This window comes from Buceros rhinoceros, unplaced genomic scaffold, assembly GCF_000710305.1.
Source record: "Buceros rhinoceros silvestris isolate BGI_N320 unplaced genomic scaffold, ASM71030v1 scaffold27864, whole genome shotgun sequence".
NCBI lineage: Eukaryota > Metazoa > Chordata > Aves > Bucerotiformes > Bucerotidae > Buceros > Buceros rhinoceros.
Genome location: NW_010406954.1, coordinates 17,516 through 32,928, shown reverse-complemented (window position 1 = coordinate 32,928; position 15,413 = coordinate 17,516). Strand labels below are relative to the sequence as shown.

General features: G+C 40.7%; 1 protein-coding gene across 1 annotated transcript in view; it reads left to right on the top strand.

The window, feature by feature from the left end:
* Positions 1-154: 154 nt before the first annotated feature.
* LOC104491843 (glycogen [starch] synthase, liver-like) overlaps positions 155-15,413 on the top strand; it is a gene marked incomplete at both ends in the record, with an annotated part of 32,332 nt that continues 17,073 nt past the window's right edge. Inside the window, 4 exons of the mRNA XM_010134317.1 lie at positions 155-191; positions 1,763-1,944; positions 4,720-4,911; positions 5,737-5,922. Of these exons, the coding sequence (XP_010132619.1) occupies positions 155-191; positions 1,763-1,944; positions 4,720-4,911; positions 5,737-5,922 (597 nt within the window). The remainder of the gene's footprint in view (positions 192-1,762; positions 1,945-4,719; positions 4,912-5,736; positions 5,923-15,413) is intronic.

Genomic DNA, 15,413 nt, shown 5'->3' with positions numbered 1-15,413 from the left:
AAAAAAAATAACAAAAGAAAGGATATTTGTAGAGAAAAGGAGTTTAAGTGCACTGTTCCTTTTCGGGGAGTGCAATTAAAAACATATCTCTGTTGCTCAGTTCCTCAGGGCTGCAGGATACCAGACACAGCAGAAAGCTTTCTAGAGTTGTTAGGTGATAGTTCAAGTAATCTGGGAACTAATCTCCCAAAGTGCTGAACAACTTCAGCTGCTCTACTGTAAAGAGTGGTCTTTTGGGGCAGATTTTTAAGGAGAATCAGGTTTCTCAAGATTCTCGCCACATTGCAATCGGATGCAGTGCATTGGCACCTCTGGATACCCCAGTACACCTTTAGAAAAGTAAGTCTGAGTACCTGCTGTCAATCACTGGCACGTTTCAGTGCTGACTCCTTTTGTAATTTTGATGTCGCTGCTGAAAGGCATAGCACAGTCTTCTTGCCTGGAGTATTGCCAAACATTTCCAAATTCAGTGGAGGATGAAATTTTTATGCAGGAGTACTAATTCCTTTCCTGTTGTTTCTTTTGTTGTTTGCTTGTACCTGTTGAGCTTTGTTTATCTTACCATGCTCACCGGAGCTACGCTAAACTTGTCTCTGATGCACAGCAGCTACCTAGCCTCTAATTTTCTCTTCCCTTGCCTGCCCTTCCACTTGCTGAATTCAAACATGTGCTCCTGTTTCCTCCAGATATGAGGTGGTGGCGTGCCCGCTGCCCGGCACTGCAGGTCCTGAGGCAAAGGAGGGTTTGCAGGGCTGCTCTGCCAGTGCTTGCATGACAGGGCTGGCCGTGGATAGCTGTGAGGAAGAGCAGGGAAGTGAACCTTGCATACCACGTGCAAGACTAGACAGATCTCTACTGACTTGTCAGGGGATGTTGTTGTAGCATTCTCCTATACGTTTTAGTATTGTGTTTATTTTTAAAATGAACAATATTTTGGTGGAAGATGCTGCAGACATTTACATCGTTGATGTAGGCTGCATTCATTTCAGTTTTAACAGCTCTTCAGAATGGTAATGAAATGTGACACCTTTTGCTTTGAGGATACAGGTTTAAATCCTTTTTAATAGTCAGTAGTCAATGAAATCCATCAGTCCCTTGACTTTTCTCAGTCATTTGTGTAAAACTAGCTGGAAGTGCCAGCTCAGTCCTCGCCACGTGGATTTCCACGTCGTGAAAAAGATGTTTGAACATTATAACTGCTTCAATAAAAAAGCAGAGGGCTGTGCTTGGATGCAGGACAATCAAGATTAGGCATGGGAGAGTGGAAGCATGAGCCCCAGGATTTGAATGACACAATCTGAGTGTAAAGATTTCACAATCCAAAAAACGGGGAATAACATGAGAATAAAAACAATTATATCTGCTGAACATTTGTGGTGTGACTATGAACACCTAAAAGAAATTTAAAAGTCACAGACTAGATAAAATTAACAGTTAAGGATAGAAAGCATCCATTTGAGATTAGAGGAGAAATTCAGGGAAGCCATATGCAGTCACCCAGGAGTAAGCAAAGTGTTAAACTGTCATTTAGGAATTGCACATGGTCTGCTATCAGTGCATACTCAATCGAACCACGGAGCTCAGATCCTTTTAAGAGACCGCCGTTCTATTTATTTGATAGAGCCTGGGCTTCACTTAATCTGAATTCTTGAAGGGATTTAGCTAGAGGTGCATCTGATCCACAGGTGTGTTGGAGCTTATTCCAGAGCTTTGTGGCCTGTGCCTCTTCCAACTTTTTGTTCTTTGTGATCTTTTTTTGCAGTGGGAGGCATTTACACTGTGATCCAGACAAAAGCCAAAACTACGGCAGATGAATGGGGTGAAAACTATTTTCTGATCGGTCCCTATTTTGAGCACAATGTGAAGACTCAGGTGGAAGCATGTGAGCCTTCAAACCCTGCAGTTAAAAAGGCAATGGACACCATGAAAAGCCAAGGGTGTCAGGTAAATCAGATGTGTTACTGCTTCCCAGGGCAACAAAGCTGACTCTGAGGAGATTACGGTTTCGGTTAATGCTCTTGCCATTCCACTTGACACAGCAGTCCTGGTCAATGTCACCATGCGAAAGGCTCAGAATCCACGGTTAGAACAGCAGAGTCAATTCATTAAAGGTTATTTTTGAGGAAGAACCAGTTTATCCAATTACAGGTTTTAACAGCCATTTATCTGCAAGTCTGCTTAATTGGATTAATGACTTATTTATCTAGTCTCTAAATACAGTGAGATTTTAGTAGATATAATATGACCTCACTTTGACTGAACCCTTACATTTGGCATTCTTGTGCTGGAAAGAGGAGTGTTCCACTAGTACTTCGTATGTAGCATCATACTGAGTTGAGAGCCAGGAAGAGGCAAACCACAAGTGGACGACTTAAGAAAAGCACCCAACTAAGAATCTGCTTTCTCACATCAGTGCAACTATCTGTCTCTTCTCTAGGAAAAGAGGTTAAACCACAGCACAAGGAGTGGATTCCTCCCCTTTCGCTACACAATTTTTAACCAGTGTTTTCTGTGTGATCTCAGTCAAACCTCAGGGCCTTTCTGTGACTCAGTTTCCCCAACGATAATCTAGGAATAAACTTCTTCCCATAAAGGTGATCTGCTAAAGTAATAGAATCTGCTGTGCTGATGGGCAAGCTACTAAGCTGCAAGCAGCTGCAGCCTTGAGGACAGCTGATTACCTGAAAATGGATGGAAGACACCACTTGCTAAATCTGACCACCTTTATCGAAAGTCCTTGTCAGAGATCTACAACTCACCTTCACTCTGACTCAGCATTGAGTCCCTCAGAGATGCTAGTCTGCAGGAGGAAAAATTGTCTGCTTATAATGTGTGCTGAACAGATGTGAGAAGCGTTGGGAGGCAGCAGCAAGGAAGCATTCTGACACGGTTCTGTTGCTGAGGGACATGGCCCGCTTTACTGTAAAACTCCACAAAGTTCTTGGACTGTCAGCAGCTGTGGCACTGGCACTGTGTTCTCTCCCTTTGTAAGAGTGGTTTTGTCGTTATTAGGATCTAATGCCCTATTGCATATTTTGTAGAAGTGCATTGTTGGATGTTGATGTGCCACAGCCTGGGAAAGTGTCTGCTGGTGACACTAATGTGATCCTTGCATTGTTCATGCTGAGATTCAAACTAAGAGGTCTAATCTAACTGCCATTTCTTATTTCTAATCAGATTTTTCTAAGTGATTGATCCAACTTTTCAATGTTGCCTCTGTTTCCTACGAAGAGATGTCTCTGCAAGCTGTGTAACACTCCTTTGTTTGGAAAACAGCTAATGACTTGCGGGGCAGATTAATTGCAGTGCTATATATACAATCCATGCTGTTCCAGCAATACCTTCAATTTAATCAGCCAACTGCCAGCCTAACATGTGCATTGTGCTGCTGGAGTATTCATATATAGCAGCAAATCTGTCCCAGGTACGTCAAGTACAGCTTTGATCTCTAACAATGACGCTCCACTTTCCAGGAGCTGTGCTTATCCTATTAACGTTTATGTCTGGATTTTGCTTATGCATCACAATGGATCCCTTTAAACCAGGGGACCTAGGAACACTTCCAGATTTCTCAGGTTAGGTGTGTTCCTTGCCATGACCAGTCTCCATATTTAGATGGTCTGGGTTCACACAAACTCCCTGCTTTTTAACCTAATTTTCCTGAATAAGAAACCTAGGTAGCCTGAAATAAGTACAGAGTGAGCTGACCCTCCTTCACACGCGTGTCTTTGTTACACCCTGTGCAAACAGGTCCAAGAGCTTTCATCTTGGATTTTCAACACCTGACCTCTATTCGGCCTGTTCTAGTGTCGGGGCTGGGTTCAGCACCCTGAGGTCCCAGGGGCTGGTGAACGGTAAGAGATCGAACAGCGGCATAGAAGAATCCTCTGCATGGGTTATAAACTGCACTAGCCTCCCTGTAGTTCCTTGTTTTTCTGGTTAGTATGTCTCTGCTGCTATAGCCATCTTGATGGTAGAATTAAAGTGAAATAATCTGGCTGTGCAGTCCGGTACAATCTGTAATGGGGGCCCAGCTGTGTTGCGTTGCCTTATGACAGTTCAGCCTCCTCTCCTAGTTGGGCAGGTAGGTTATATCAGCGCAGTTCTAAATCCTCTTGGAGTTGTTTAACTATACCACTGCAGATAATGTGAGTGGGAAAGCTGTATTTCTAGGCTGATGTGATTTTAGGTGTTACTACACCTTCTGACTGATCCTTCCACTCTGCCAAAGGGTATCAGCTGCTTGGGCAGAATGAGGAAATATCACAGTAGATACAGGTCCCAACCACTTGTCTTAAAAAATCTATCACCAGTGATCTAGCATAAATGGCAAAAGACTGGTGACAAATACGACTGAAGGAAAAGAATAATTTTGGAATAAGAATAAAAATGACAGACTTCAATAAGAATATAAGATCTAATTATTCAACCAAGTAGAGTCTTCCTAAGCTTTTTTTATTACAAAAAAGTGAGTATCTCGATGAAAATCTAAAATGAAAGTCTTAAAACCAAAATGTTCCTAGAGATTGTTATTTTCTTTTACCCCTGCCTTTGGTCCTGTATTTTGCAAGGAAAACCATAAAACCTGGGCATCTAGGACTATGATCACGTATTTCCTAATTAAAATACCTAAGATTTAATGGATGAAAATCGTTATGCTTAGTGGCCTTTGCATCCGCATTAACATTTTCTGCTTATGTCCTTGCATCTTTCCCATAGGTTTTTTTTGGAAGATGGCTGATAGAGGGCAGCCCGTATGTCTTACTGTTCGACATAGGATCAGCAGCTTGGAATCTGGACAGGTGGAAAGGTGAATTTTGGGATGCCAGCAACATAGGCATCCCTTTTCATGACCGCGAAGCCAATGATGCTGTGATTTTTGGATCACTAACAGCCTGGTTTTTAAAAGAGGTAGAGTTTTTAAATCTAGAGATTTTCAAACCTCAGCCTGTCAGCAGGGCAAAAAAGCTTTGGGATGTAATTCCTATTCTCCAGTTTGACAACTATGACTTTAAGGAATTTGTTACCTGGTCTAGATCAAATCTGCATTAAAAACTTAAAACTTAAGTGGTCATTTAACTATGTTTTTCCAGGAGAAGGCATGACAACTCCTGCCCTATGTGACATCTGCTGTGTCTTTACTGTCACTTCTCCTTCTGTTTCTTCTCAACTCCCTTGTTTGTCACCAGATGCTCTTAAAAGTAGGATCTCAAACTTCCTTTTTCTCCTCCACGGTAGTCAAGTTGTCACACTCACAAACTGTCCTTGAAGCCACTTAAGCCGTATCTCAGCTATTTCATGCTACCTTGCACAGGGTATACAGACAGACAGAATTAATGATAGCAATGTGACTTCACATGTCACTCTACCACAGCCTACCCGAGGAGAGGAAATTTTGTTAATATGCAGAACCATCTGTCAGTCATAGGTGCTCATGATTTTCGTATCCAAACAAGAGTTTCAACAGCAGAAGAACAAGTTAAAAGGAAGAAAAGTGACTGTCCTCGCCAAAGCTCCCCAGCACTCTAGGAAGGCTAGTGAGGCACTTCTGCTTCTGGGGCGAAGGACTCAGGCTAATGGCAATAAAGACTCACGACCACTTAAAACACTGCACTGCTTTGTCATACGGGAGGAAGTAAGCACGTGGAAGAAGGCATGTAAAAAAGAGGTTTCTGGGTCTGGGATGATTGGCAGGGTGATGTGTATTTCATGTATGCTCTTTCTGATTATTTTCAGCTTTCTTGTCAGTTTGATGACAAGCCCAACATAATTGCTCACTTCCATGAGTGGCAGGCAGGAGTGGGTTTAATACTGTCTCGATCTCAGAAACTTCGTGTTGCTACAATTTTTACTACCCATGCCACTCTGCTTGGGAGATACCTGTGTGCAGCCAGTATAGATTTTTACAACAATCTTGACCAGGTAAGAGACTTTTTTTCTCATTCCTTCTTTTTTTTCAGCTTATCAGTTCCTGGATTCTCTTCTGCTTACTGTGCTACACCATATATTTTATTTTCTGTCTTGTGTGACCATTTATGATTGACCCACAGTTCCAGAGCACAAGAAATGTTATTCGTAAGACCATGAGGAGGTTAGGCATGAATGCCTTTGTCTCTGTGTCATCTGACAGGTCTTAAAGCTTGGTGGAGTCTAGAATATTTGCACTACCTTCAGTGAACTTTGATTTGCACTGCAGAGTACTGAAACTCATTCAGCCCCCACTTAAGTCTGTGCCTCAGCCCAATCCACTGATACACGGAATATTACAGCAGTACAGGATTGCCAGCAGAGATTCTTAACCTTCTTTTCAATGGTTTGGGACTTTTTTTCAAAGGCAAGGGCAGAGTTACAGGTGCAGACATCACTGCAAGTCAAGTGGCATTGAGAATCTTCCCCTTTGTATTCAGGAAAGGCATAGATTGCTTGGGGTCATTGCTACGGTTTGGGAGTCACTGTTAGCAGCACAAATAACCAGTGTCTGTAAAACCTACTCAGCTGTAGTCATCATCTGACACTTCAAGTGCAGCCTTACAAAACTCTTCCGTAATGAAAGGCAATAGAAAAAACAGCCAGTAGCTCTCCTCTTGTCGGAATTACCCTGGAATTCCATTAAATATTGTGTTAGGTTTTTTTTCCTTTCTCCAGCCTACTTCTTAATTCTCGCAAGTCATAGAAGTCCTTAACTTTTGAGATTTTTCAGTTTAGTGTTAATGTGTAACTGGCAAAGGTAGGAAGTCTTCTGAGTTCAAAAGACCCATATCTGTTTCTTGGAATTTTTGTAAACTGTCTAGTGGTTTTGGTTTTCACTGTTCCCTTTCCTCTCAAAGAATAACACAAACTGACTGTTCAGGGACCCAGATGTCTTTAGCACTGCCTTCGGCAGAGGTACACTATGTGATATGGGATTTCTAATACGGTTACAGACAAACTGAGCTCAAGAGGGTTTCGTATTCCAGCATTTATCGAGGGTCGAGGTAATTAAAAGGCTAAAACTACTGCCTTATGCACTGTCCATGCTTTTTCTTGGCTAAAATCAATGAAGAAAATTACTCAGTTGGCAATTTTCAGTTGGCTCTTTGAAGCTTGACACACTGTGGAACAGAGTCTTCCAAAGACAAGGCCCAAGCAGCAGGGCACTACTGGCCTTACTCAGAAGCACAAAATAGGTTGTTATTCCTTTGTACTTCAAAGAAACAGTTATTCATCTTGCTCTTCTTTTTTTTTTTTCTTTCCCACCAAAGGCAACTACTGAATCTACTGAACGCACGAGGAGTAAATGACTGTCTCTACTCATTTACTCACATACATAAAGGTAGTGTGTAGCAGGAATTCCCTCTGCCTCAACTAACATAGGTGCTTGCTCCTCCTCTGCTCCTTATATCGTCGGTGGAGTTACACTGGCTCTTCGCAATCAGTGGAATCTGAAAAATCTGTCTCCATCTATCACACGGGAAAACTTCTAAATTAGATATGTTCGTTAGGTGCATTAATGAGGCAGCATGAATAACCCAGTCGTACTGTCAGACACAAGTTTCAGGAGACTAGACATTCCTACTCCCTCATATTTTCCTTACGTGTTCATATGCAAAATCTAGCTTCAAAGTCACATTAAATTATTTTTCTCTGGAATTGGAGAGTTGGACTGAAAGAATTAAAAGCACGCAGTTTCAGGTTTAACACTTGAGAAAGTGGGGACTTTTCAGCAGTAACTTTATTCATTGACCTTTGCATTCTTACACACAATTTGTTAGTAAGGAAGTCATAGTAAAAAAAAAAAAAGAATAAGCAAAAGAGCAAAAGGTGGGTGGGCATTTAAAATGAGAAATTGGAGTTAAAAAAGAGAATGCTTATTTTACAAACTCGTGCTAAAGATACCATGTCAGAGCCTTGTTTTTCTTTTATAAAGGAAAGAATGAATTTTGGTTTGCTTTGTATTCTGGTTAATTCGGTGAGCTACAAGTAGTCTGGCAAAACAGACCGCTTTCCTCAAAAGCAACTTTTTCTTCCCTTCATGATTTTCAACTTCGGGTGCCTCACCCTTGTCTGTCTACTCAAAAAATAATGATATTGCATCTGAGCAGCCTTTCGGATTTTAATACAGTCACAGTATTAACAGTATTAACACCATTTTTAGTGTTCGGACATGACATGGCCAACTTTACAACATAAGTTACCGTTCATCCTTCTGGAAAGCTCCACAAATCCCATTGGTAACTATCAGCTACATCATTAATACAGAAACTTCTATTCAGAATTTATTCTAAGAATATATGGAATGAAACATGTATCAGTTTAAAGTAATATTATAAATTGTTGTAAATAATATTTTAGGGAGGAGGCTTGTGGATTTCTAGACCATGATGCTTTCTGCCCTCTGCGGAGAGATTGACATTTAAGGGAACTGATAGGGGAGATGACGCCAAGCTGTTACACTGCTTTTAGGGTGCTAAAGCTCTTCCTGATAAAGTTAACTTCCAGTAAGAGATCAGATATCTTAATGAGGGCTCCTTTGGCTGTAAAAAGGTCAGCCTGACCCAAAAGGCAGTTGAGGAACATGAGAGGTTGATCCAGAGTTATAGTAATTAAATGATACAAATAGCTTCAGTACAAGTCTTCAGAGGCTGTTCTTGTTGCTGTCTTCTAGTACTAAACTAATAAGGTCAAATAAGCAATTTGTCCAGTGAAGAAGATTCTCCAGGGCTTCCTAATGTTTAATCTTTGGATGAGAGAGTATATTTTTAGGGTGCATCATCCTCTCCTGCTCCAAAGTATAATAGCTGGTTTTCCTGTTTCAGTGCTATTGCATGATTTTCTTCCTTTAAAGTATTATGATAATAATTGAGATTAAGTTCTTACTTCATGGTTTAAAATACAACTTCCACCAGCTTTAGGCACAACAGCTGAGGTAGGTGGAAAAGATGCAAATGTAGGATGTGTTGTGTCAGATATCACAGAAAAACGATTGCAGCATAAAAGGAAAGGGTATGGCCTAGAGACAATCAGGTATGTATATCTCCTACAGAGAAAAGAGGAAGCCTTGTGTTCCCTTTTCGAGTCCCCAGTACAGTCCACAGAAAGTGGCTTAGAACACCTTCTAGAGAGAGCTCTACTCAGCCTGCCGAGGCCCAGCGCTTTTCAGAAATGCTGAAGGATTTAACAATGGGATCCACAGGCAAAACCATGACGTGGTTATTCGATGACTGATAAAAGATATTTACCTGGCATCTTCACAGTCCTTCCTCTCCTCTTGCAGTGTCCTGGGTGTGTGTGACCAGTGTGGTGTTCCTCACCATAATATTTCCTGTTAGCCCTGGCACTGGAACACTCCCTCTTTGTCCTCCACTGTCCATCGGCCCTGCTTGATCTGCATACAGACACACACATGTACACACAGGGCAGCACCCTTCCACTTAGTTGTTAAACCACCTCTGTAGATAAGCAGAACCAGGAGATACGAGTTGAAAGAACTTTTAAAAATAGAAAAGATTACTGAGATTTTCCTCTCTTTCTTCGGATTCCACATTGGAAAATACTACTTTAATTCACCTTCCTATCAAAGCCCTATTGAGTCCAATTGGCACAAGTATGGAAGGTACAAATGCATTATCTGAAATAAGCCAGTGAGGTCAGTAGCTTTAGACCAGAGAAGACTTTGGCCCAAGCCCCAGCCTATTTGGAGTGAACGTCAACATCAGGGATCAGCCAAAGGGCTATGCTGTGCATCATGACATTTTCTCTAGCACCCCTATGAACAAAGAACTCAAGTCACCTGCTCCTGTCAGGTGATAAAACTGAAAAGGAAGAATCCATGTGGTCTTCTGATAGCCCTCACAAATACTGGACCTGTGAAAACTTAATCTTCAGCTTTACTAGTCTTTTTGGGAAAAGGTAAGGATGACTTAGTGAAGGGTTGCCACACTGTGCTGCATGATTCTTTATGGACTCCCAAAATCACGCAGAGCTCTGAACTGTAGGCTACCAAGACTCTGTTTCATGAACTGAGGGTGTGTGTCAGCCCATATGCTGTAGCAGATCCTTTTCTAGGCGACTAAAACCTGCTCAACCTAGTAGATTAGAGCTACAGATTGCTGGAAGACAGGAGCGCGCTGTGGATGTAAGACTGTAATGTTGCCTGACTCTTGCCCTCTTCTTGCGCCATCTGCTCTTTGCCTCAGTCAGAGACAGGATCCTGGTTCTTATGCAGCATTACTGTATGAGATTATACAATTCTTATATTCTTACAGTCTTAAGTCAGTTCATCTGGACTGGGACAAATTTAGCTGCCTCTGCTCCAGTGGAAACCTGGGTATTAACCCCTTAAGTGTCTGCAGAAGCAGAGTGAACACCAGAAATAACACTGTTGTGCCCTCAGCAGCATCTAACAAGCAACAGATGGACAATGTCTGAGCTAAGGAACCCTGAGGTAATAACCATATAACAGCAATTCAGTGTACATTTTAGTTCCTATATTCACATTTAAATCACTCCGATATGGAGGAAGAAAAGGAAGGAAAACAAAAAGAACAAAGCAGAAGGTGACTTGCACTGGTAACAGGTAGGGTGTGGTATTTTTATTTAATTTTAAGCATCTGAAGAACCCCGGGTAAACAGCTGGGTCAGGGACTGCTAACCCTACCTACAGGTCATTGGCTTAAACGCTTTCAAAGTCAACACTCTAATGTCAATAACAAGCAGGGTATGTTGTGAGCTTAATTCCCCACGAGATATTAATATAGATTTAACTATGCTTAAGAAGTTTTGTAGGTCTAAATAGTCTCACTGGCAATGCATTATTTCCCGTTGTCCCCATGTCCGGTGTAGCTTCTACACTGGCAAGAGTAAGGTTATGTTTGTTGCTAATATAAACTAAACCAAAATAGCTAATGCAGCAGGTAGGAAGTTCTGTTAAAAAAAATTCTGAGCCTGTGAAGCAGTTTTCTTTTCAGGAGGAACTGACTTTTCAGAAGAATGTTAATCTGTTATTGTTTTTCCCGTTGTTTAAGCGGGCTGTGTTATTTAGGGTGTATTTTCATTGGTGGTTCCACCCCCGCCCCCGCCTCATTTCACACCTCTAGGGTTTTAAATAGACCATCACCTTTCATAAATTGACCGAGAGACACTGATGATCCAGGCTAGTCCATAGGTGAATGAATAGCTGTATCAGGAACAGTCTTTCCGGCAAATGATCTAACCTGGAATTTCACCTGGACGTGACAATCTGAAGCGGTTTTGTGAACCACTAGCCTGGCATAATGGAGAAGTTTGTAGGCTTTAGCCTCTGATGCTTCTTACTAAAAACTCACCTTGAGTTATAATGGGAAAAACTGCTCTAAGGAGAAGAAAAAAGAAAATTAGTCTCATTCTTCATTGTCTACATTGCCTTTTTCCTTATATAAGGTTGCCCTGCCAATGTGTAGCACTTTATTTAGACCTAGCAACATTTTATGTTTGGCTCATACAAGTGCAATGGAGAAGTTTGTAGGCTTTAGCCTCTGATGCTTCTTACTAAAAACTCACCTTGAGTTATAATGGGAAAAACTGCTCTAAGGAGAAGAAAAAAGAAAATTAGTCTCATTCTTCATTGTCTACATTGCCTTTTTCCTTATATAAGGTTGCCCTGCCAATGTGTAGCACTTTATTTAGACCTAGCAACATTTTATGTTCGGCTCGTACAAGTGCGGCTGAATGTAGTTTGCAAAGTGGCACAGAAATCTATCCCAAGAAGTCTAAAAGGAAAAGTACTAAAAATCCCAATGAAAATGAATAGTCAAGAGCTTGTATGCTGAATATATACGAGCGCAAGCTCTCATTCCACTTGGTACAGTACCATCACAGCTGTCGCTGAGCTCAGTGTTATGCAAAGCTGATCCGCTTTGTTAGTAGAGCAGCTAATGGAAATCTGACTTAAGCCAGGAAGTGTAAATTTCATTCTTTTTTGGCATGGCAGAGCTATCCCAGAATTAAAATTCTACTTGCACAAGATAACAATCGATGGGAGTTAAATTTTCTGTAAGCTGGATTTTAAAAAGAGTAATTCTTACATGATTCAGACAATGGCAGCCAGTGAGATTATGCTGGAAATGAGGATAGTTCCATTCTGCCTTTTGGTAGATACAGAATTTGAGCTTCAGGCCTACCTCTGACTGTTCCTGATTCCACTGCAGAATCACTTTGCGACCTTGAGTATGCCACGGATTTTAAAGCCTGGAAACGATCGTTCATTCTCTGCCTAGAATACTCAGCTAAGAATTCATACATCGAACCTATACCTTTTATCTGAGACACAAACTGCTTACAAAAATGTTACCCACTTCTGAGCTAAGGTTCAAGTGGTGAGGGGAATCTACATCATTTATGCAAAAGTGTCATGAAGTTATTCATTATCAAAACTACATATTTTAATTCCAGTTCGAATTTGTCTTCATTTTACTTCCATTGGCTTTCATCATACTCTCTTTTTCTTTTGCTTTATGAATGTATAGACGAGTATCAGGACCTAGAGATTACATGCAGACTGCGATAAATATTTATCGGTCTTTCCGAATTACGTAGCTAGTATGGTCTTGTTTCTTTTTCCACTCTCTTGACATTCTCAAGATATTCTTCTGGTGCTTTTGTAAATCCAGTGCAATTTGTCTTCATAATTTTGCATTAGGAATGTCTGATTTGGATTTATTACCTCAGTGACTATTCATTGTTTCGACGAGAAACATAATACCAGTATCCCATGACAACTCCTTTTTGCACTCAAAGATCGTCTGAGCTCTTTTAAACAATGTCATGCTGGGAGGTCGGTGATTACACACCGTGCCCCCTAACATGCTATATTTTAAGACATGAATGAAATGTTATGCTCATCACATGGATCCATGGAAAGGACAGAAATGAGCTGAAATTTTTCAGCGGATTTGCATTGTGGCAAACACAAGTTTTACTCCAAAGCATTATGCCTGCAGAATACCTTCCTGTTTTGCTTTGAAATTAGAGCGGCCTTATAAGGGAGGCATTTTCACCTCTAATCCTTGCCATAAGGTAAATTCGAATCATCTGCTTGGTTTCCAACAGTCATTGCAGAGAGGATCCTTGCTGGGAGCAGCAGCGGAATACATTTACAGAGAAGTGGATACCGAAGTTGTTAGTCTTTAAAAGTCACTGAGGGAAGAAATGGTTGGGCTTGCTGATCTTCAGAGCCTTTTCCAACCTAAATGATTCTATAAACAATTAATCTGACTTAGATCTGTTTTTCTTTTTTTCTTGATGCAGCTTTCATTTGCGGCTTTGCCAGTGTTCCCCAACAAAAGTAACCATGACGCACTTCAAGGATATTTTGCTTTGCTCTCATGTGAATGCTATGCAACATAGTTCACAGGTGCCTGAACTAGGGTGGACAAACATTCAGACAGCAGAGCTGATTGCTGAGTAGAAACTTTGGTTTGGGGGCGGGGGGTGAAGAGCAAACTGATGTCCTTCTTTTTGGCATATTGGCTCAATGCAGTGCCACGTCCCATGTTGCCTCTAATTCTGGAGATAATACTGTCGCAGCAAGCTCAGCTGTCTTTACACAGTACTGTGTGGACTAAATTTGTCTCCTGCATTGTCTCATCAATTAAGTTCCATTTAACCTGCCCTTCAACCTGTCTAAGGCTTATTTTCTGAAGTCAGTCATCTAGCCTGCTCAAAAGTGCACAGTGAGGTTTCTCACTCCATGCTATAAGTGAGGTCAAAGGTCAAGATCTTGCTTTACTGATTGGTGAAGGAAACTGCTGGAGAGTGAGAGCAAACGAAATGTGAGACTTCTGGTTATACTTGCTAATAGACATGGAGCTCTGTACCTGTGAAAAAGCATGCCAAAAGTCACTCAAGTATGTGCAAAATCTTTCCTATTTCCAGAAGATGAAAGAAATTAATAGCAACGAAGAAATAGGCATTAATATGCGTATGTGTTAAATGTATAAAATGCTTTCATACAACCACAGAAATAAAAGATAGCAAGGAATAAGCCATAGTGCTGTGAACAATCCTTTTATAAACCTTTCTCCCAATCGCGTTGGAGGAGTTAGTGAACATGTCCCAAATCTAGTTTTTATTTGCATTTTGTAAAGAGTCCATTCTTGCTGAGATACACAAAAAAACCCCCCAAACCTTTTAAAGTTTGGCCAGCTATTTGCTAGCAATTTAAAAATTATTTTTAATACAAAGTCAGATGTGTTTGAAAAAATTTGCATCATTTTGGCTGTGCAGTGGTACCCCATCCCATTTATGTGTTTGCCCAGCATGCTAAAGAAGTGCCCGATTTTCTATCTTTGGTACACAAAATAGTTGAACAATCATAACGATTTTTCTTTTTGTTGATCAATATACAGCTTCCTACTTGGCTTAGAACATGTGATTAGGATTTCTGCTCTGAAGAACATATCTGTGATTTTCTAAAGAGCTTTTTTTCAGCATTCATCAGTAGTGTCTGAGTGGTCCAGAAACATTAATTCATCAGTTTATCACACTCACATGAGGGGAGGTAACTACATCACGCACGTTTCTTTAAGGGAAGCTTTTACTGAAGTTACCAGTACTAAGTACCTTATAACCTCAGAAAATAGGTCCAGTGGATTTCAGGTGTAGATGTCAATGTTCAACACTTAAACAGATCAAACTCAAAGATACCAAGGTAGTCTCACAGAAGAAGAGGAATAGACGGTTAAGGACTGCATGTGAATCTGTTTAGGGTAAGCGAAGCATCATGCTAGAGATCTGTGGCACGCTAAGGTGTCAAACTAATTCACTTCTATTTTTTTCCCTCTTTCTCTACCCTCCTGCTCCGTGCTTTTTCTACCATTCAACCTCTATGACAAATGAGACATATGTTCTAGAGAAAAGATCTTCTTTTGTGACATAGCTGTATTTCACGCATCAAAATTCTCATGGGGAATGTGGTAAATATAATATCTGATGATACCACTGAAAAGTGGCATCATAATGTATAGCATTATGTGGTAAAGTGTGTTTCCTAGCTTTTCTAAAAATCTCTTTGGCAAGTTTAGAAACTCTTGACATACAGGATCTTTAATACCAAAAGAAAGCATCTAGTTTCTCTAGAACTTTTCAGCTGAGATTTTTTTAAAGACTCGTTGTTTTGGTCACATCAGGGTGGTATTTTCAACTAACGTAACGGAAGCTACTTTCTCACCAGCAGTGTAACACCACTGCAAAAGTAGAGTACTCAGTGAATAAAAGTGCTCAAGTTTCTCAGCAAAATGGTTGTAAGGTACCTACAGCTATGTCTATGTATATACATACACACACCTAAGTAAAAATAAAAGATTATTTGCTTCCATCTTGTTCCCTGAGATGGTTCACATTTGCTGAAAATTCTTAAAGATATGTTCTATACCAACCTTAAGCACATACTCAGCAGG